At 51.0% G+C, this 20,968-nt stretch overlaps 6 protein-coding genes across 6 annotated transcripts; 2 read left to right on the forward strand and 4 right to left on the reverse strand.

Annotated features, from left to right (window-relative positions):
• Window positions 1–156: 156 nt before the first annotated feature.
• On the reverse strand, window positions 157–3,496 carry KRE33 (ribosome biosynthesis protein KRE33; the record flags this gene model as incomplete). The annotated part of the gene is made up of 2 exons (XM_041698019.1): window positions 157–385; window positions 498–3,496. The coding sequence occupies 2 exons, from the start codon at window positions 3,494–3,496 to the stop codon at window positions 157–159; spliced, it is 3,228 nt and encodes a 1,075-aa protein (XP_041551246.1).
• A 935-nt stretch (window positions 3,497–4,431) lies between these two features.
• Window positions 4,432–7,733, forward strand: APUU_11881S (putative capsular associated protein; the record flags this gene model as incomplete). Its single annotated transcript, XM_041698020.1, has 8 exons — window positions 4,432–4,475; window positions 4,532–4,590; window positions 4,649–4,959; window positions 5,035–5,439; window positions 5,495–5,638; window positions 5,687–5,699; window positions 5,763–6,117; window positions 6,170–7,733. 8 exons carry the CDS (start codon window positions 4,432–4,434, stop codon window positions 7,731–7,733), a joined length of 2,895 nt encoding a protein of 964 aa, XP_041551247.1.
• Window positions 7,734–8,919: 1,186 nt separating this feature from the next.
• Window positions 8,920–9,620, forward strand: APUU_11882S (uncharacterized protein; the record flags this gene model as incomplete). Its single annotated transcript, XM_041698021.1, has 3 exons — window positions 8,920–8,982; window positions 9,042–9,377; window positions 9,459–9,620. 3 exons carry the CDS (start codon window positions 8,920–8,922, stop codon window positions 9,618–9,620), a joined length of 561 nt encoding a protein of 186 aa, XP_041551248.1.
• Window positions 9,621–10,781: 1,161 nt separating this feature from the next.
• APUU_11883A (glycoside hydrolase family 16 protein) lies at window positions 10,782–11,868 on the reverse strand (the record flags this gene model as incomplete). The annotated part of the gene is made up of 2 exons (XM_041698022.1): window positions 10,782–11,460; window positions 11,519–11,868. 2 exons carry the CDS (start codon window positions 11,866–11,868, stop codon window positions 10,782–10,784), a joined length of 1,029 nt encoding a protein of 342 aa, XP_041551249.1.
• Window positions 11,869–13,186: 1,318 nt separating this feature from the next.
• On the reverse strand, window positions 13,187–18,071 carry APUU_11884A (CORVET complex membrane-binding subunit VPS8; the record flags this gene model as incomplete). Its single annotated transcript, XM_041698023.1, has 3 exons — window positions 13,187–17,160; window positions 17,227–17,662; window positions 17,724–18,071. The coding sequence occupies 3 exons, from the start codon at window positions 18,069–18,071 to the stop codon at window positions 13,187–13,189; spliced, it is 4,758 nt and encodes a 1,585-aa protein (XP_041551250.1).
• Window positions 18,072–18,935: 864 nt separating this feature from the next.
• On the reverse strand, window positions 18,936–20,524 carry APUU_11885A (SEC14 family lipid-binding protein; the record flags this gene model as incomplete). Its single annotated transcript, XM_041698024.1, has 4 exons — window positions 18,936–19,526; window positions 19,586–19,966; window positions 20,032–20,173; window positions 20,274–20,524. The coding sequence occupies 4 exons, from the start codon at window positions 20,522–20,524 to the stop codon at window positions 18,936–18,938; spliced, it is 1,365 nt and encodes a 454-aa protein (XP_041551251.1).
• Between the last annotated feature and the right edge of the window lie 444 nt (window positions 20,525–20,968).

The raw sequence follows: 20,968 nt of genomic DNA on the forward strand, positions 1-20,968 counted from the left end.
AAGTCATTTTCCCTATTCAAAGACATTGCACACGTAACTTCTATTCGAACTTTTGGATATACCCGGGCGATTAACCTATATACAAAAACAATGCCTGTGCAAAAGAAAACACCATGGTTTCATGCATTAGGAAGGGTGATGCACAGCTTGATTTAACTAAGACCTCTTCTTCTTCTTTCCCTCGGTTCCCTTCTTTCCCTCAGTCCCCTTCTGGATGACCTTCTGTCGCTTGGACTCAACTTCCTGGTCGTAGAGCTCGCGCGCTGTTTCGCCCTTCTTGCGTTTGCTCTGCTTCGAGGACTTTACACTGACGGTTGGGGCGCCGCCAGCACGGATTTGCTTCTCTGCTTCTTCCCAGCCGGCTTCTCCATTACTTATCTCGTATCTGGAGGCTGTAAATCAGTTATTGTTCGCTCATTGGGGGGTTTATTTTTTACGGAGGAAAATGGGGAAGGTTCTGCCACGTAGTGAATAGAGCAAATAGGGTATGGACTCACTTGTCGAGAGGTAGGGAGTCAATCAGCGCGCGTTGTTTCTCGCGCATCTCGGTATTGATCTCTTCACCACCTTCACGAAGCTCATCGTCGAGAGTTGTCTCGAGTGGCTTGAAGCGCTCATCAACGACTTCGTCGTGTGCATCGGGACCGGCCTCAGTGGTGGGAACCTGGTCCGCGGGAAGCGTATCTGCGACAGCGTTCTCCTGGAGGGAGCGGAAGTAGGTGGACATCTTGCGCACGATCTTGAGGAACATGGCGAGAAGTTGAGAGGATGGAAGAGTCAATTCCTTTTCCAGATCGTCCACGGACTTGCGCTGGAGACCGATGGCGAGGAGGATGGACTGTTGAATGCCGGAGAGGCTGACGCTACCGTTAAGACGGCCGGAGAAGTACCAGGTTGCAATGGTGGGTACCATATCTAAGATAACATGGTAGTCAAGGAGGTTGTTTGCGTAGCTGTCTAGTCGCTTAAGGTCGAAGGGAGAGAAGGCTGCGTCGAGGTCGGATTTTTTGAGAGGCGGTGGAGCTAGGGATGAATCGAGGTTGGCGCCTGCGGTCGCGGACTCACCGATACTAAGTGAGAGGACAGACGCGAAAGTTCGGAATTGGTATGAGAGGAGAGAGACGAAGCGTCGGTGGAAGTCTCGGGCGAAGGCACCCAACCAGCTGGCGTCATTGGAGCCGGTACTTAGGGTTCGGAGCATCACGCACGAGTGTTCACCAGTAAGGTCATTCGCTGTTTGGCGGAGGTATACAGGTGCAAACGAAGCTCGCTTCCAAAACTTGTGAAGAGAAGGTGTCAGGCCGTAGCTGACACCAAGGTAGTCTAGATCGTCAGGCCGACGTTCCGACAACTTGCCAAAAAGCGGTGGCATGGAACGAATATCGCGAACTTGAATATTGTCGTCGAGGAGGTTGGAGTTGGTGAGCTCTTCGTCAGTGACCCTGACCATCTCCTCCTGCGACTCCGCTAGTCTCTCCGACAGGTCGGTGAATTTACCCTCAAAGAAGTCCACCAAGAGTTCCAGAGCGCGAGATCCATAACCCATGCTCAGATACTCAGGATTTGTGGCGATGCGGACAACTCTAGCACCGGAAAGACCAGCAAAGTCTTCATCCTGAAATTGTTGGCTGACAAGCCAGGGAATCAAATCTCCGCCAGCGCGTTGTCCACGACTCAAGCTGTTGAGAACACTCTGTCGGCTGATTCGACCTTCTAGGGCAACCTGAATGACACATAAGGGCTCCGGCAATTTAGCCGCGTCCTCGTCAATAGGTGGTACAAGAACGAACAACTGGTGCGCGGGCGCATCACTCATCAATTGCAAATCGTTGGGCGTGTTCTTATAGTGACTGGCAACATAAAGAGCCATCATCTGCTGTAGGAACTTTTCGGAGACAGGGTGGAAAGAAAACAAGGTGTCACGATTAACCTGGAGTAGCTGACACTGAGAGGGATGCGGGCAGCCTTGGGTATTCATACGAGACTTCGGTAATGTCGCATCAAGGCACAGAACCTTGTTCAACCACTTCTCTACAGAGTCACCAGGCGCATATCTGATCGGCTCAGATAGGGTGATCTCTCGCAGGGAGCGCCCACCCAAGCCTTTATCAGAGTTCTTTTCGATTTTTCCAGTTGCTCGTGAAGCAACATCGGTATCATCTTGACCCGGAATCTTTGCACCACCCCTTGACTGTTCGCGGAGCTGTTGAATAAGTTTCAGTGAGAGTGACCTGCCGGTTCCCTCGTATCCGTTTATTGTTGACGCCATAAAAACAAGGTATGGCCCCATCAGTTTCCGGACGAGTGGCAGAGGGATTGCGGCAGCCTCATCAATGACCAGAAGTTCTGCTTGTCCAAGAACGTGGGCATCCTGGGGTTGGATGTATTGAATGGTTTGACGGTGTTGGCGGTGGATATTTACTCTAACGATAGCCTTGTTGAAGTCAGGGTTGGTAGACTGAAGAATGGTGTAATCAGCGTGGTCGGCGTATCCGAGAGCATCAAATCCCTTGAATACAAATTCAAATAGGGTTTTCAAGTTCTCGGGGCTTGGTGAAGTAATAAAAACATTACTATAGCCGTAAGCGATGGCTGCCGCGATAGCGACACCAAGAGCAGCGGATTTACCACGACCTCTGGCGGCAGTCAGCGTGACGGTGTTTCGAAGCGTCTTTTCGGCAATAGCATCCACAAAAGTTAGGAGTGCCTTCGCTTGGTCAACTGTTCTGGCTAGGTTGACCAAGGATCCAACAGGCTGGGACTCTGCAAGGTCGTCTTTGATCTTTTCCAGTTCCTTCTTCGCCCCTTTGCTGTTATCACCGGCCTCCTCAGGTGGAGGGAGTGGTTTCACATTCTTTCCGCCGGAGATTGGCAAAACGTTCATCTCGTCATCGACAACCAGGCAGGAGTCGCAACTACCAAGAGAAAGGATGAAACGCTCGTTAAATCGCGCGACCACGTCATCGTGAGCCTCGGTCCTGTATCTGGAGTGGATGTCCATCGACAATGTGTAAAGCTGCTTTAAGCTGTTCATGCTCTTGAGGAGCATGATTACCGTACCGCCACCTTCGACAGTCTCGATAGTTCGTGCGAGGAGATTCGGCGTAATGGCTTCAAAGTCCTGGAGGATACACATGCCATAGGTGTTTCCCAAAATCTTCTCTGTTTCCTTGTAGTACACATAGCGGATCTGATTGAGGGTGACGAACAGTTCGAAAGGATCCTCATCGTTCGCTTCTCGGATACCCCGTTTCACCTCCCTCTTGATCTTCGCCTCACGCTTCTTTCGATGACTTGTGAACCCTAGCAGATCCTTTTTGTATGCCCATAGAACGGATTTGTTTTGCTTGACGTCGAATTGCGATCTGATATGGTAAAGGTTGACAATGATGTCCTTTGCGCGGTCACCCACAACGACGAAGAAGTTGCGTTTTTTCTCCTGGATGCCATTCTGGATAAGCGCCGGAATGCGCGAGTCAATCGCCTTGCGAGGCATTTTCTCACGCAGCAAATGGATCTCTCAGGCTTGAAAGACACTGCGTCGAGGAAGTTTCTGCTCCGGCAGAAGAGAAAAAAGTTGCTGGCGGTGTTGAATTTGCCAGAATTTACCGCCCGGAGATCGACACCGCCTGGGTAACTTCACGTGATATTGGTCTCGGATCACATGATCATATGTTTGGTGGAGGCCGCTCCCTAGTGCGACGGCCAAGGGGTTCGCCGACAACTCCTTGGTTGTCGTCAGCCCAGTCTCTTGCTGAGCAGGGGCCAGGCCAGTTCCCCGGTTCAGCATCACGGGCTGGGCGACTGGGCGAGTCTAGGTGGTGTCTTTGTAGCGGTGCCTTTATTGCCTCAGGAACTGCAGAACTCCTCGACTGTGGCGCTCGCCATCAAATAATAATTAATATTCAATTAAGGCCGTTTTACTTGCTTGCAGCTTCTATTGGCAATTGCTGCCACTTGCCCCGTCGTAACGTGCAGAACACTGCGGATTGCACAAATCCACTGGCGTCAAATAAAGGTGTTTTGGCCGTTATGTTAGTGGCCAACTAGACTGCTAGCGCTCACTAGCCGGTGATCATCCTGTCAAGCGTTGGCCCATACTTCCAGTGCCATCTCGTTGACGCGATCCTTTTGATTCTGCGCCGGCAAAAACCTGGAACCCGTCTGTAGAAGAGTAGTAGTGTCGTTTTTTGCCTTGGTTCTGAACACTCAATGTAATCCAACCTCTTCCCCCTTGTGTGCATTCTCCACCGGACCCTTTCCAATTCCGGGGATTTTAGCTCCATGAGGTCGCGACTCGCGAGCTTGCTCCCCCTCCGCCAAAAACTCTCACCTCCCACATTCCATGCGCAAGCGTCAATGCGGACTTCAGCTGGCAGATAGTGGCTCAATAATGGAATTTCTCCGTTGAGAGTCCGGAATCTCACCAAAATGATCCGTCTATCCGTTGAAAACGGCCTTCGAGCTTTACTGGGGTCAGTGTCCACGGAGTATCTTCCGCCGTACTAAACAACGAGCTCACATCCTACAGGGCCTTCCTATCAAGCTGTACATTCCTTATTACTTCCTATAACACCACATTCGCTTTTGGTAATTGCACTCATGATGCCTCGTCGCGTCTGATGACCAATGTGCTAACTAGTAGTAGACCACCCCCTCCACACAGCTTCCCTGGCCTGCTTTCTTTCTGGGCTCTCTCTCTTGGTTTTGAGCAGATTCGTCCACCGAATACCGACCATATCTCGTCCTGACAAATATTCCACTATTCCACTCACTGAGCTTGATGACTCGACAGTTGAAGTACTCTCGCCTGTTAGCAACGATGGCGATTCCGCAAAGGACAAACGTACGTGGAAGTGGTGGTTAGGGATTGGTGTCGTCACAGGAATTGGCTGTGCTCGACTTTCACTTTATCGCAATATCACCGAGAACATCGAATGCGCGCCTCCTGGATATGCTGTAAGTTCCCCAGCCGGCGGCATAAAATTTGCCCTTGAATTTGAAGCACGGAAAGTGACCATTTATTCACTATAGTACCTGATTCCGCTATATATCTCAGTTTACGACTTCTGGCGCAATCAACAAGGCACTCAAAGTTGCGCACGGCCCGACCACTCTCCCAACGCCCTGCTTCGTATACCGGTCACAATAGCTAGTCGCGTCCGTTTTCTCGTCCTCCAAAGCCGCCTACGATACGTCATATCTGCCGGCCTTTTAGCAGTGAGCGGCCTCCTAGTTTCGTCATTCGATCATGGTCGAGAGTCCACATTTATCTGTCCTATAATTTCGGGAGAACACGCCCGGCAACGGATGCTCAAGATACTCAGCCTCGCCCTTGATACACTGGTTTTGATAGGCGCAGCCGAGCTATCTGGTGAAGGAACCCGTCGAGATGGGAGGAGGAAGCAGACATTACTAGCCTGGGGGTGTGGTCTTATTGTGGGTTATACCTAAGCCACACACTTTCGAATACGTCTAACGTTGTTTTGCACAGGGGGTTGCTTTCTTTTGGGGGGCTTGGGCCATCCATTCAAAGCGTACTGCCGAACCTGGTACTTTTGTCACCTCGCTTTACCTCGGAAGTGCATGGAGTCAGGTTGCTTTGATTACAGTCATAATAGTGTCTGCATCTCAGCTGGTAGGCTCTCATCTCCGAATACCTTTGCAGCCGGACTGACGCAGACAGTTCCCGCATTACGGTGCGGTTGGACTTTGCATATTAGCAGGACTTATAGTGAATTACCTTGGACTAATATCGGCAGTATTCAATGGGCAAGAGTCGTTCCCTCCAATACCCCCGTCTGAAGCCCTTTCAGCACTTTCCTTCATCTGCCTTGGAGGGTTAATATTTTTGCTATCCAGGATGGCATCTGATGACGAACCACTATTCTTATATCGCCTCAACCTAGTTTCACGTTTGGTATTCCTTATCATGTTTGGGACTGGGCTATTTTTGATCTCCAAACGATCGAATGTGGTCCACATACATCCGATAGAGTCGCTCATACACGAAGCCGGAAAGAACCATGATATGTGGTTGAAGACAGCCAAGGGGAGCAGTAATCTGGCAGAAGCTGTTCAGAAATACCGGTCAAAATATAATCAGTACCCACCGCCGTGAGTGCCCTCCTTACTTAATACAGCGGATCGAAATTTAACGGTTTGATAGGGGCTTTGATAAGTGGTACGACTATGCCGTAAGCAGGTCTTCGGTTATGATTGACGAATTTGATGATATATACACGAACCTTTTGCCGTTTCGGGCCTTGGAACCCGAAGAGATTCGAACCATGACTCAAAAGTTAGCAACAAATCCTTTTAATGGAATAGGCGCTCTGAGTATCCGCAATGGCACCGTCAGGTTGCAAGAGGGAATCAGGCCAACACATGCCTGGATGGTTCAAAGTGCGGGCAAAATGATTGAAAAGTTTTCTGAGCACCTCCCCGACATGGATTTGGCTTTCAACCTGGACGACGAGCCCCGTGTTATAGCACCATGGGAGAAGGTGGAAGAACTTCGGAAACGGGCAAGGATGCAACAGCTGCCTCCCGACGATAAGATTTCGAACAAGTGGTCTATGGAACGCAATGCAACTTGGGACCCTATAGAACCAGCCGACCAAACTCCAGAGGCTATGTTTATCGATCGTTCACTCCAGAGAGCATTTGATCCTTATATAGCACCTGCTTGTCCGCCTGGGTCGAAGGCACGGTCCCGGCGAATTTGGGACAAACGGCACTTATGCATGGAGTGCATTCGCCCCCATTCAAAGGGACAATTCCCAACGCGCTGGGATCTCGCATCCGATATATGTCACCAGCCTGATCTTGCTACGCTGCATGGACTCCTTATTTCTCCCGCATCGTTCAAAATCACGCAGGAACTGGTGCCCGTTTTCAGTCAGAGTTCCACATCGGGGTTCAACGACATCATATTTCCAAGTCCTTGGAACTATGTTGATAAAATAACTTACACGCCTTCCACTGAGCACCCGGATCAGAAATATACCGATAAAGAAAACACTCTCTTCTGGGTCGGAGGCACATCAGAAGGCGTAAGCCATGAGGGGAGATGGAAAGGGATGCCGCGACAGCGCCTCGCGCACGTGGTCAATAATAACACATATAACCACGTCTCAGTTCTCCTCCCTGCAGATCAACAAAAATCATACGCCTACCAGGTGTTTGACGGCCGTGCGCCTACACAGGTCCTCGGTTTGAACACGTCCGTCAGCATCACCGACCCTATAGTGCGCTGCCGGGATAAAGACTGCGCCGACCAAACGGACGAACTACACACAGGCGGCCGAGTTGACTTCCAAGATCATTGGCAATATCGTTACCTCTTTGACTCTGACGGTGCCGGCTTCAGCGGCCGCTTCCTTCCTTTCTTGCAGAGCCATAGCCTGCCTTTCAAAACGGGCTTATTCAGACAATGGTTCGACTCCCGAATTACGCCGTGGTTACACTACGTCCCGATCGATATCCGCCTACATGGATTATGGAGCACAGTGGCCTACTTCGCTGGCGTGGATGCTATAGTTGACGGACAGAAGATCGAGATGAAAGGCCATGATACTCAGGGCACATTGATTGCCGAGGAAGGCCGTAAATGGGCTGAAAAGGCCCTGCGAAAGGAAGACATGGAGATATATTTCTTCCGGCTTCTTCTGGAATGGGGGAGATTGACTGATGATCGGCGGGATTTGCTGGGATTCAAGCTCCCTTCTTGACTGTTCTTTTAAAAGTTATAATGAATCGGGCCTCTGGCTGCCCATGTATGATTGATTCATACTTTCTCTTCTTTGGTGAAAATTTACCAGCACCCTTTGGCGTACAGTCTAGTATCCTTATTAATTTGAACAAATTAATCACTGGGCAACATCAACTTTTCCTAAGCCACTGTCAGATTCGAAGATTGGGTCAGGTGTCCGTGAGTCGCGGGAAAGTAATGGACGATTTTACGGCGCATATTTTGGATAAGACACCAAAACTCCTGCACCGTCTATCAAACTACATAGCTTAACGATAATAGCTATATATAGATCGCTCTCGCCAACCAACAAGGAGAAAAGCCAGAGTCTGCGCCGCCTTGAACGGGACCAGAGCTCCTGGGACGGGACTGGGGATGTGGGCAACATCAAAATGCTCCTATTGGTCCGGAGCCTTAGGAAGTTAGGGTTTCCTTGTACGATGACGAGTCCGCCCCGCGATTCCTACGATGAGCAGCTCCTTCTAACTATCTCTGGCTGGTACCATGACCAGCTAGAGCTGGGGTCTGCAAACAGAGTTAACTAGACAATGCAAATATAGACGTATAGTAACAAGCTATAGAACTACTGTAATATAACAGATATAGTACAGAATTTAAACAAGGCATCTTATTCAGATATGCCGCGGCAACATTTTTAACAACATTAACCACCAGAGCTTTTCTTGTACTCTATTCTTCGACGCTTTTTAAGCGGCATTCACTCCATTCTAGACTACTGCATGCTGGTGCAGCATGTTAGAGTTGTGCATATATGGCTGGTATTCAGTACACAACATAATTCACTGTGACAAATAGGAAACAAGAAAGTGCATATAATAGTTAGGGCGCTGTTAATTAATCTGATAGGCATCTGGAACCACAAGTAATGAATGGCTCGGCTTCATGCTGCAGTGAAGGTGAATTGGAATAATCCACTGAATTTGCTATTTCTATTGATGGCCTCACTCAACAGTTTTGTACAGCTCAGCCCATGGATTGTTTTGTTGGGAGGCACTTCTAGGGCATAAATACTCGGCTTGACTCCCAGCTTTTCTTGAAATCTGCAACCCTCTCTCAGACCTTCCAGCCTCGCAGAAGCTTCTACTACTTCATCCAACCCAGTTCGAGACACTCTCTTCTTTTGAAAGTCCTTCCAAGCTTCAATCATGTTCCGACCTATCTTCACCGTCTTCGTGGCCTTGCTTGCCCTCATGCAGGTCACCATGGCTGTACGTACTTATTCTAGTTGTCTATCCAAATTTGCATTAACCAAAGCAATGCCTTCTAGGCCCCTACCACCAGCTCCGACATTACCTCACTCGAAGTCACTGACCAGGACTTGGACCTCTCCCTCGTCGCAAAGTCGGAAGCTCAGCGCCGCAGTCTGAGTCCGGAACATGTCAAGGTGGCCAGATCCGATGCCAACGCACCCCTTCCCAGCCATGAGGTTACATGCAGGACCGACGACCGCAGCCCACAGCGCCGGTACGTCGAGGAAGGAATCCGAGCATTGCGCGCCAAAGAAGGCCCACTCGTGATCGGGGAGGGCACGTCGACGTTCGAAGTCTGTGACATACCGGTAGAGGGCCGTGTGAGAAATTCTGCTATTTGGGTGTGCAACTACGTATGTGGAATCTACCTTTCGAATTTTGCTTTACCTTGAGGATAACAAAGGATCCTAACTAACTTGGTTTGATAACTACAGACTGGGAGGGATACCTTGACCCTAGCGTCGTACAGCATCATTGCCGATGCGGCGCAGTTGCTTGTCGATCAGTGCAAGAGGGAAGGTATATTCCCCGGAATTGAAGGTGAAGTCAGATTCTCGGATGGTTGGACAGTAAGCATCCATGAAAGCATCTTTTAGTAGGTAGACTACGGGCTGTCTAGTCTACCGACTGAGAGTGTATTTGTCTTCTGTTCTTGTTGGGCCCCCTCCCCTGCTGGAGAGAGTTACCGGCCTCTGTTTCTAATCAGGGACCATCATGAGTCCAGACTAGAAGCCGGGGAGATCTGTATCCCAGGGTGCAAATGGTAGGATGTGCATGTTTGATATCCAAAGGGGGATTGGCCGGGAATAAAACTGGACACAGGGTCTGATATTTCGGTATTATTCATTAGCTAGAAGTACACGTATGGTGTCGATAGCAACAGACCTCCTAAATCAATGGAATTTGTCTGTACCCTTTTGCGTAGCCTTGATTTTCCTTATTATCGCAGCGAACATTTCAGCAACACGGTGGACTGCTCCTGATATTTCTAGGTTTATGGCAAGCATTGACGAGACCCCGTGCAAGTCTTGATCAGATCAGTTCCTGTTTTCGTTGGCTTGAATATCTTGCCCTGGCGATTCACCATATTAATAACGGCGTACTATAATATCATTCGAGGTCGCTTGTGAATCCGTCATGACCTTCACCCAATTAACAAACCCACCTGGCTATTAATCACTCCACAAACCTCCCCATAGTAGGAAGGAACAACCGACCCCATCGCACCTTCCATGAATGAAACCGATGTTAAGAGTTCCAGGAAGGCACGACTGGCTACCCGATCTCTCCGTATGAGGAAGGACCCTTTGCTTACCTGGGTAGGCACTATATGTGGGTCGTCCTTGCCGTCCCAGACACGTTTTACCTAAGTGGAGGACAATGGACTTTGGCGGCTAGTGGGCGAATGGTCGTTGGAAATGGGAGTGATCCTTAGAGTACGAAAATCATACTTTTTTTGGGCATTGTTTAATGGGATGATAGGTAAGATCTTGGTTTCCGACTTTTTGTTCAAGCACAACCGTGACTATGGACATGAACTCGTAACCCCTCCCCGAGTCACAACTATATACAGCATGAGGGGAGTATATTCAACATAGTAAGCAAAATCAGATCAAGATCAAAGTAAACAACTCTCGACTTCAAGCCAACGGGGTATATAATATGTACTAGGTATGCATGCATACCACACATATTTTGCAGGAAGAAGAAAAGAAAAGAAAGTGCCACCAATCACAGGATATCAGGGTATCAGGATTTCAGAGGGTTCCAGCCCGAGCCCTCAATGACTTACGCGGGAACCCGCGAGCCTTGGGGCGCTCAACCTCGACACCACGCTTCGACGCAGCTCCGTCCTGGTAGACCTTCAGGGAGTTGATATCCCAGTATGCCTCCTCAAATGCGGCCGGGTTATTCGAGACAAAGTCCTCGCAGCTCCCGCCGTTGTTAGCTGAGCAAGTACCACTCCCCCAAACGGCGCCGGCCCAGTCACCGCAGAAGGTGATGTCGAAGATGATCTGCATATCCCCGAAGTGGGACTCTATGTCGCAGCTGCCAGCAAATTTTCCCGACGGTGTTCCCCAGGAAGACGGGTCTGGGTTTCCAGACCCAATGTCTTCGGGGATGGAAGAGCGAGGGAAGAACCAGACTGAGATTGCGTCTCCGGTCCATTCGGTTGCGTAGACGCCGCCACTGCCAGAGTTGAAACCGGCCCCGTAGGATTCGGTGCTATCGGACTGGATACCGCAGCCAGCGTTGTTATCCTGGCCCTCCGCGTTGACGAAGCAGTTGGAGGTGAGGAGGCTCCCTGAGAAGCCGGAGTCGTCGATGCTGCAGCCATCGCTGGTGTGCAGGGCCATTTGATTTTGGGTGGCGTCGTTGACGCCCTCGATGATGTCGACCTCGCCGCCATTGGGCCAGTCGGGACCAAGGATCCAGCTAGTGTGACAGTTAATATCTGCAAAGTGTTTTACGCATTGGGGGCCATGGGTCTTACAAAGCGGGCCAGGTACCACAGCCGGTGGGCAGATGGCCTAGATCGAGGATGAAGAGACCATGGTGGTAGGTTTGGGTGCTAGATAGACGCACACTCTGGCGTCCATCGGGAGCGTTATTGGTGTGGTCCACACCCATATGAATTGAAGAGCCGGTAGAGATCAACTCTCCGCTCTGCGCAGTGTCTCGATCCACATATTTGACATGACCATTGGTCGGGTCGCTGTCAGTAAAGAAATCAAACTTGTCAAAAAACACATCAGGACTATAATCGTCCTGGAGTACATAGGCAGCACTAGCGAGACCAGCTGCTAGGCCCACGACTGGGAACAAGGTAGAGGTAATGCGCATTTTGAAGATACAAGGAATGTATAGGTAAACGATAAAGACAAGCCAGTTGCAGCAAAGTGGCGCAAGCCTTGGGGAAAGGAGTGTGAAGATATGTAATGTAAGGAGCGGCAGCGCAAGGCTCTTGCTCGTCGTACAAGCTGAAGACTGATGAACGGATGAGGATAGGCCATGGCCAACAGAGCGCTTGCAGGGCTTATATACACCAATTTGCAAGCCCCCTGTTGAAGGAAAGCGGCATAGACAAAACTATAGAGGTATCATCGGCCACGATTCAGGCACCGGACCCGGTCTTGGGACTTGACCCCGGGCCAAAGCCTATTTGATGACATGCCGACTGAGGCATTCCCCAGGCCGCAACCGGATTGGACGAACCCTAGATTGCAAGCATGGGGGTGAAGGGGCCACAAGCCGCGCGAAGTCGGCCTAGGGGTGTATGCCCGCGAAGCAAAGCACTATCAGCTCTATGAGGGGCACATCTACCCAGAAGGATGTGACAGCAAGGGCCTCAGGAACATCGGATCGACCCATGACGGTAAACCGCAGCTTGCAATGAGCGTTTCAACCCAAGGCAGACGGCGCGAAGGATCGACTCTAAACTGCCTGAAATCGGCACGGGGAAGCGCACGTTTCAGGCCAAGACGACCTCCCTCGCTCATGGATATCGGTTTAGTGCTTCTCGCTCCTTTGATCCTTCCTTAGCGCCAGTCACAACCCCGTGCCAGGTTACTTTGTCTGAATCGCTAGCATCTTGCAGGGGGGATCACGGAGTGGGTGTGCCGAGTCGACTATGTAACCATGGGGAAATCGGATGATTAGGGCATCTGCAGATCTTCGAATGTGACTGGGTAGAAAGACAACGCTGGAGCGGTGATTGGCGGTGCGGGAGATGAGAGGAGGACGAGCGGAAGAATGTCGAGGAGTCAAGCTTTCGCTCGATCACGACGGCGGGCGGCCTGGGCGCCTGATTCGGCCTGCTGATCGGCTGCGCCATCGTGACTATTCCGCTTCCTCTCCCTGTCCCGGCGCCGGCGTTTCTCCCAATCATCGAACCCTATCCAGAATTCTTTTTCCCTGCGGTTCTAGGGTCTAGACACCTTGGGTTGGGGGCCAAAAGGTTTAGGGTTTAGGCATGAGATCCTTAATTCTCCGGGGCCACTCTAGAATTCCAGATCGTCGATTATCACAGCGTCAAGTCTTTCGGCAATGCCGACAGTAGATGAATAACGCCTAAGTGGACTATACTAGCAAAAGGGGTGGCAGTAGTAATGTAACATAAAAAAGAAATTCAGACCGGCTCAAAGTCAACACGCAAAATCGCTTATGCTTGGTCGCTATGTACAGGACAAACAGGACAGACCAACGTCTCCCATTCACCGTGATGTTGTTTCTGTCGAGCTGGGCGTGACTGACCGATATCCAGCAGACACTGGCGATGGTAGAGGTGTCGGCAGGAGAAGACAACCACCGGTCCCTGGGTCACGCCAGCCCCCTCTTCATGAAGAGCCGTTGCAGAACTGCTCGTGGCCTGGTCCATGTGCCCATCTAGGGGGTGCAACGGCGGACTGGCGGGGGAGGAGACTACTGCAGCTTTCCCTTTTCCTCGAGCTGAAGACGAGTCAGCCCGGCCTTCTAACTGCCGCGCGAGGCGGTGCTGTTTCAAATCAGTTTGACGTGTCTCCCAAGCATGCCATTGCTGAGCACCGACTCCGGGACCCCAGATACGCTGCCGGCAGATTTCGCAAACTTGGCCACGAGGCCGCCATCCCCTTTGGCGTAATAGTGTCACCTCGTCAACATGGACAAACAGATCGCGATCTAGCATTCCGTTGGCCAGGGATAGCAGTGATTTCTCATAAGTGTAGGCTGAGAACACGGATGCAAGGACAGCTCGTAACTCAAGAAGCGATGGAGACCAACGCGCTGCCCTAGTTAAGAAGGCGCGTAGGATACGAAGGAAAGCGACATCGTTGCGTTCGCCTGTTGCTGGACCTGGACCACTAGTTCGAACTGTGCTCGAAAGTAGTATGGTAAAGACCTGCTGCACCAGGGTTCGAAACGATGAGACGAGCTGAGCAGCGTTAGCACCCAGGGGGGACGTCGACTCTGTGATTGTTGTCTCTTCTCGATTCGCCAGGCCCCCCTGAATCTGCGCAAAGACGCTACTGGCGATACGAACAACACCTTCGAGCAAGTCAAGCCAAAGCTCCTCGTCAAAGGACAGTGACTGCTGCAAGGCATTCTTGCCCCCACCGTTCCGTTCGATGCTACGCGAATTCTTGGCCGTTTTGCTTTGGCCTTGGCAAAGCCACGTTCCAACCTTCGCATATTTGTTCAGGGATTCCAAAAGATCTTCAATTGCTTCGGCCGTAGTAGCCGAGTCTGGAGCATCCTGCAAACTCTGTAGAATCCCCACCAGCCCTGACTCAAGTGTCTTCAGGTGGGCGATGAGACGGTCCATCGCCCCTCTCACTTGCCCCTGCCTAGCCAGGAGGATAATAGCAGCGTCCACCACCCCACTTTCCTCCATAGAGGGAAGTAGTTCCTCCAGTCTTATGTCTCCCTCCCTGAGCGTGTCCACAAAGTTGGCTACCTGGGTAGGATCGTGCCTGCAGAGCAGTTGTACGTAACGCTCAACCATCCAGTCTTCAACCGGTCGTAACTGGTGGTTTTCTAGCGAGCGGAGTGATCGTTGCTCGACAATGACATCCAGATATTGATACTGGCCGTAACTATCGTCTTGTAACGCCTTGATAAACGTCGCATGGGTCTCTGGAGCGAAATCACGCATAGTTTGCGCCGCCATGCGAACGTCTATCGCAGCGATATCGAGGGCATTGGCCTCAACCACGCCAATGACAGCCTGTCTTTGCTTCTTACCCAAGTTAGAGCCAGGGCGGAGACAGTCTTGAAGACAGATAAATATTTTAACCCGCTCGTTTGGATCTTCCAGGTACGTGAGTACGAGTTCTGGAAACTGTTTCTCAGACCGATAAGTGGATTTGAGGATCCTAAAAAACCGTGCATCTCGGAAGAGTGGGATCATCTGCTGGATGTCTGGCGGATGGTAGAAGGACAAAAGATACTCTGCGCTCAATTCGCAGTCTTCCACCATCTCCTCATTTGGATATCGGCACAGGCGTTCGAGAACTTGATGCAGGGTGGTGCCAGAAAGCAGTATGTATTGCGGGTATTTGGGGAGATTCCGAGCAATGAACATATCCAGGTAGATCGTGTCGGAGGTCTCAAAAGCAGTCGCAGTCATGGTTTGAAGAAGAATGCTAATCAGATACTGTCGATTGATTGAAACTCCTTGATGAGGAACCTCATCTGGATCCTGCTCATTCAAGAAGCTATCCTCGAACGCTTCATTCAACATACTCATGAAACTAGACGTGTCGAATTTCAATAGTACCTCGAGCGGCGAGAAGGATTCATGCGTTCCAGAGAACAGATAGTTGTACAAGGCGGTCTTTGCTCGAGAGGCTTCGACCTCGTCCATATCGTTTCCCGTCGGGTATGAACGGGATGTGAGGATGAAAGAGAGGTATGGGAATATTTTCATCGCATTCGTGTAGCGCTTGAGTTCATCCACCGAATCGCCATTGGTCACGGAATGTTCGGAAGGAGTGAGACCGATTAATTCCTGCAACGGGCCGACGTAGTCTCCTAGACATCGATTCCAGACATATATGAACGCATCGTAGAGATTGTGCTGCTTGCAGAGCGTGGTCACCTGGTCGATGTCCATCGTGCTAGTGTCAAGCAGACAAATGATCTCTTCCAGTTGACTGGCTGTATGAGTAACGCCAAAGTGGTTGATCAGGGCTTTAACAGCAGTTGGGGGTAGAGATAGCACTGTCCCCTCAACAATGAATGGCTCCAGCGCATCGAGGAAGGCCCCTTCGGATTCATTCTCCTCATACCAATTGAAGACCTCATCCCACATGAACTCCTCGTCGGCCATGCAGACACAAGCCGTAATAGATACTTCAGCCAGTTCTTCTAACTGTTGACGCTCGAGTCGGTCATTGGGTGCCTCCGCATTACGTCCAAAGGCATACTTCAATGAAGCAGACATCATTTCAAGGAGTTTTTCCCGCACAATAGGTTGTCTTAAGGAGTCTTCGTCGGGAAGTCCGACAGTAAGCTTCTCCGAATTTCCGCTATAATAGGCTGTAGCTTGGCGAAGGGCTCCGATAAAATCGCCAGCTTCCATGATCGCAAGCAGCCTGTCCGCCCAGTTCGAAAGGTTGCCAATTAGAAGTTCGTTATAGCCGAGCATAAACAATCGCCCCTTGTAAGAGCGGAAGCTCATATAAAAAGCATCGGCCACAACCCCATGCATGGAGGTATCCTCTTCATTCAACTGCTCAACTAGTGAGTGGAGCTGAGCTGAGAACAGATCAACATGGTAGATATGTCGGTTGAGAAGATCAACAGCATTGGTCACGCGCATTGTATGGTCTTCTACAATGAGTAATTGCTGCGTGATAGTAAGAACCGCCAACACCGAACGACTCAACCACTGAACGGCCACAATAGCCTCATCGGCTCTCCATCTGCATCGCGGACGGAACTCTAAACTGGGAGGGCGGTCCTTTGATGATATTTCATCCTCCTCCACCTCAAGAACATCCAATACGGTCAGCACGTTTGACCAGCAATAAACGAGTTTCGTCTTGGAGATTTGCGAATCCTTCCCCTTCAGCCTGATAGCTGGAAACCATGCAAGCGCGCCCGTCATCGCTCCATGGGCGGCGACCTCTTTCGGACGCGGCGATTTGTGTTGAGTCTGCGCCACCGGTGTTGTAGAAACTATAACCAGGAGATACGGCGTAAGCATGGCAACCAAGCCAAGAGAATCCGTCGGCTGCTCGACATTCCCCAGGGGAAGAGGCGAGAATGCGAGTACAGAACTTGGTTTCCGCGGTTTGCTGATCTCTAACGTTGGCTGGGGATAGCGGCCTAGTACCCGTGTTGTTTTCACCGTCCGGCCGACTGCACCCATACCGCGGGTCGCTAAATGGGAAAAAGCCATTCCTCGCTTGTCAGCGGAAACCAGTGCAGTGCGCCTCGTTCCTAGGAATCCCAAATGTATGACCGGCGATCCCGCAATGTGGCCGTCGGATTGCCGTGTCTCAACCTGGTTTACTGGTATGGGCTGGATGTGAAGGAAAGGTCGTGCGGGCCTCGATATCTCCCATGTGAATATATCCCCCGAAACATGGCCTGCGGCGACAGTGGAATGATCCGCAGACAGCGCCAACGACTGGATCGCTCCGCATTCGACAGCTAAAAGTAGACAACTATAGTCAGCACTATCCCAACGGTATCCCCGTTATTCTATTCATGTCATACCGTTTGTTCCTTGCCCAATAACACCCTTTAAGTTTTGCTGGTAATCAAACACCAGGACAATTCCTCTTGAGGTCCCAATAACGATAGAGGTAGAGACTACCATGCACGTAGGAGAGCCAAAATTCCGCTTGCCAACCTCCGAGAATGTCTGTCCCGTTATCTTTCTTAATTTTGTCCAGCGCACAACCTCCCAAGGATCCTGGGGTACATCGGGGTCAGAGTCAAAGGTGGCCGGAGATAACCGGCTTGTCAGGGAGGACTTTCGCGAGTGGATCTGTGTAAGGAAGGGCGATGACGGCCGAATGCTACCGGGCGATGAAGACAGCCTCGACTGGAACCGAAGGTCAAAGGGACGATGCGACGGACTGGGACTGGGTCGAGGGGAGGAGCCACGAAATGCGAGCGCACTACTACTTGGCGACGATTGAATAGATCCCTATTACAGTTAAGCAATTAGCCCAGTTCTCCGATTAAGAATCGGCCTGACTACGACTCACCCGCAACGACGGTGTATCATCCGGATTAGAGCCAATATCATCAGCGTCATCAGGCGACCCCATCTGCGCGAGACGGGGCTTCGGGGTCGACGGCGACGAAGGAACATCATTCGAGTCGACTTCATCGGGGACAGGGTCAGCTTTCCCCGAAACATGATTCTGGCTGGCCAGATCGGGGAGATCCTCCTCTATATGTGCAATTGAGCCATCTTTCAAGTTCTCCGATGGAATCCCATCTTCGATAACGCCATTGCTTGCCGCCGCCGGAAGGTGTTCGTCCTCGGCCTGTCCCAAGTCGAGGTCGTCCTCTCGGGCCCAGTCATCGCGGCTCTCGATCGTGGAGCTCATCAGCGGTGTGTCCGAATGCTCATCTCTTCATACGCGCGCGAGTCAAGATATCGATAGGGAAATATGCGCCGGGCGGAGGACGATTGGAGTTCAAATTGTGTCGAAGATGGGATGAAAGCGAGCTGACAGAACCGTACTCGTAGGTGGGTGGAAGGTGGTGCCTAATCTTAGTGCAAGGCTGGTATGACAGAATGACAGAAATATCCCCTGGCACCCGAAAGGTAGACTATGATCGCACCAAACCTGAGAAGGAGCACGAGCCGCGGAGTGATTGGAGATCGTCGAGAGGGAGAGCGGAGGGAGTTGGAGGCTGTGCGGCTGCTTGGAGCTTCCATTCCGTGGTTTGTCGGCGGTGCTCCTGGGGCGGAACCAGAGGCCCACTGACAGGTGCCTCTGCGCCCCTGTGGTTTTGCATATGCGTCTGCATCATGATTAAGAGTCGAATGGATAATATCCACGAATCCTGTATTTACTCCGATAACCAATTAAGAGCTGGGCAACCAGGAAATGCCTTACGTTGAACGTGGTAGCATGATATTTGAAGCGTGAGGCACCCAGGGCCCATGGACCTGGAGCTTATATATATTGTCCCCATAACTAGGTCAAACACGAAATCTTTAACAACAAACTTAGACATTTGAAATATTTTACCCTTAATGAAAGATGAGCTCGAGATATCAGGTAATATTCTATATGATAAACCCCATAGCTAAACAGACAAAATGGTTAGAACCGGAAAGAAGATGATGTTAGGGTATGTATCTATGCAGCAAGCTATGACAAAAACAGAGCCAACATGAAAAACGTCAAGTACGGATGTTGGTACTCGTATCTGTAGAATTATGTTTTAAGAAGTAAATGCGCTCAGGCGGATACCGTCTGAGTAGGAAGGGAAGTGTTGGTGTTGGCGAGAGGTTCAGTCTCACCCTCGGGTTTCGTCGCAACGCCATTTTCAGCGGGCTTTTCAGTGACCTTTTCGGAAGCTTCCTTTTCTTCAGTGGCTGGAGTAGATTCGTCTACAGCGGGTTGCTGTTCTTTCTCATGGCCTTCGGGTTTGGCCGCAGCGGCCTCTTTCTCTTCCGCGAGCTTGGACTTGGGAACGGGAATGGAAGACTCTCTAGCCTTTCCACTTTCCTTGCCGATAATATCGACCCTATCGCCCTTGAAGAGAACCGGGCCCTTGATGAAGCTCGGTTTGGTTTGACCCTCTTCCGGCGCGGTTTCAAGCGCGCCGACAAGTTCACGAGCCGGCTCATCGAGATTGGGCATATCGCCCCATTGCCAGTCGAGCTCTCCACCATATTGCTTGGGAATGCTCGAGGGATCCATGAACGAGGAGAGAGTGGGAAGGACTTCGGAGGCAGAAAGGATGAAGATCTTCGAAGTGGTGCCTGGGTCGAACCAACGCTTGATCCAGCTCCAAACGGTTGGGAAGAAGGCAGGAGCGCCAATGATCTAGTCAAATTAGTATCTCAGTTCCAAGCTTACTTTGGAACGCTTCTGGTGGCACTTACGAAAATGCGGTCCAGGGTCTCGGGGTAATGGGCTGTCGCAAGTACACTGGCGTCCTGCATGTGTCCCTTGAGGTTCCAGAACTGCTTCAATCCAACACCACCGACATCCACAATATTCGTCGAAGCCACAATGGGGGTCTCTGGATGCGGGCGAGATAATTGCGAGCAAAGCGGCATGACGAAGTTGAGGAGATTCTCGTATAGCGCAAACAGGCGTAGGAGACGCTGAGGAACTGAAGAAGACTTGTGCGTTTCTGCCGTCGCTTCCGGATTCTCCATAGTCGCGTTATATGCAGCCATGTTCTTGCTGTTCAGATGCTGGATCTCAAACACATACACCGGAATACCACGGCGGTCTCGACGGCCGGTCCATTGCGGATACTATAGCCATAGAATTAAGGTTAGGCTCAAACTCACTTTATGCCAAAACATGCAGCGAAACTCACCATTCTTCTTGCCCTGTCATAAGAGTCCACTTCAATATTCTCGTACAGAGACTCGATAGCGTTCTCCTTGCGCCAGTCCTCCGTATCCTTGAACTGACCCCAAGCCCCATCCACGTCAAACTTGCGCGCGCGCAAAAATCGCCTGTTGAGAACACATTAGCCACGGGCCAATTCACCAATGCCGCGCATGACGCCCATAGTAAAAGAAAACCACAAAATGGAAAGTCAGGAGGCGAACATACAGCATCGTCGCATCATCATGGCTCGGCTTTCCCCCATCACCCCCTGGTTTATAGTACCCCTCCTTCTCACAGAATTTCTTGAACTCAGTCAATTTCCCCTCCTGTTCCTCGGTAAGATGGTGCAAGTGGCCCGCGAGCCAGGCATCACTTGCAGCCTGGGACGCCGAGGCCATGGGGTCGTTCTTGGGATCGGCGGCGGCGGAATCGCTCTCCGCTTGGCTGTGGTTGGATTTGGTTCTCCACAAAGGCATGGTTTTGGCGTGCTATCTCGGAAGCAGGAAGGGGGTATAGCAGGGAAAGGGACGGTAGGATGGTCGACGAAAAAAAAAGTTGAGCGTGAGATTGGGGTTGGGCTGTGGTTGGTCAGAGACTCGGCGTAAGCACAACTGGAGTTCCAATGTGTTCCTGGCGTTCCGACGATCGGCAGTCAGGCTCGGGCGCGATGGATTTGGCGAGATTCCCGCGGGGGAGGGCGCGTTAGCAGTGGCCAGTGACTCTAGAGATGGAGAACGAGCGACTTGAAAAGCAAAAAAAAAAGGACAAGTCAAAGTGAGAGATCGGATGGAAGGTGTTCGGCGAATCGATTGAACCCCGATGGAGGAATCTGCATTAAAATTATCTGGGGCAACATTGATGAGTCAGCTTACTATTATGCTGAGCAGCTGATTACGCAGAGGCAAACAATGCCCTCTTTA

The sequence above is a fragment of the Aspergillus puulaauensis genome, chromosome 1 (assembly GCF_016861865.1).
Source record: "Aspergillus puulaauensis MK2 DNA, chromosome 1, nearly complete sequence".
Classification (NCBI taxonomy): Eukaryota; Fungi; Ascomycota; class Eurotiomycetes; order Eurotiales; family Aspergillaceae; genus Aspergillus; species Aspergillus puulaauensis.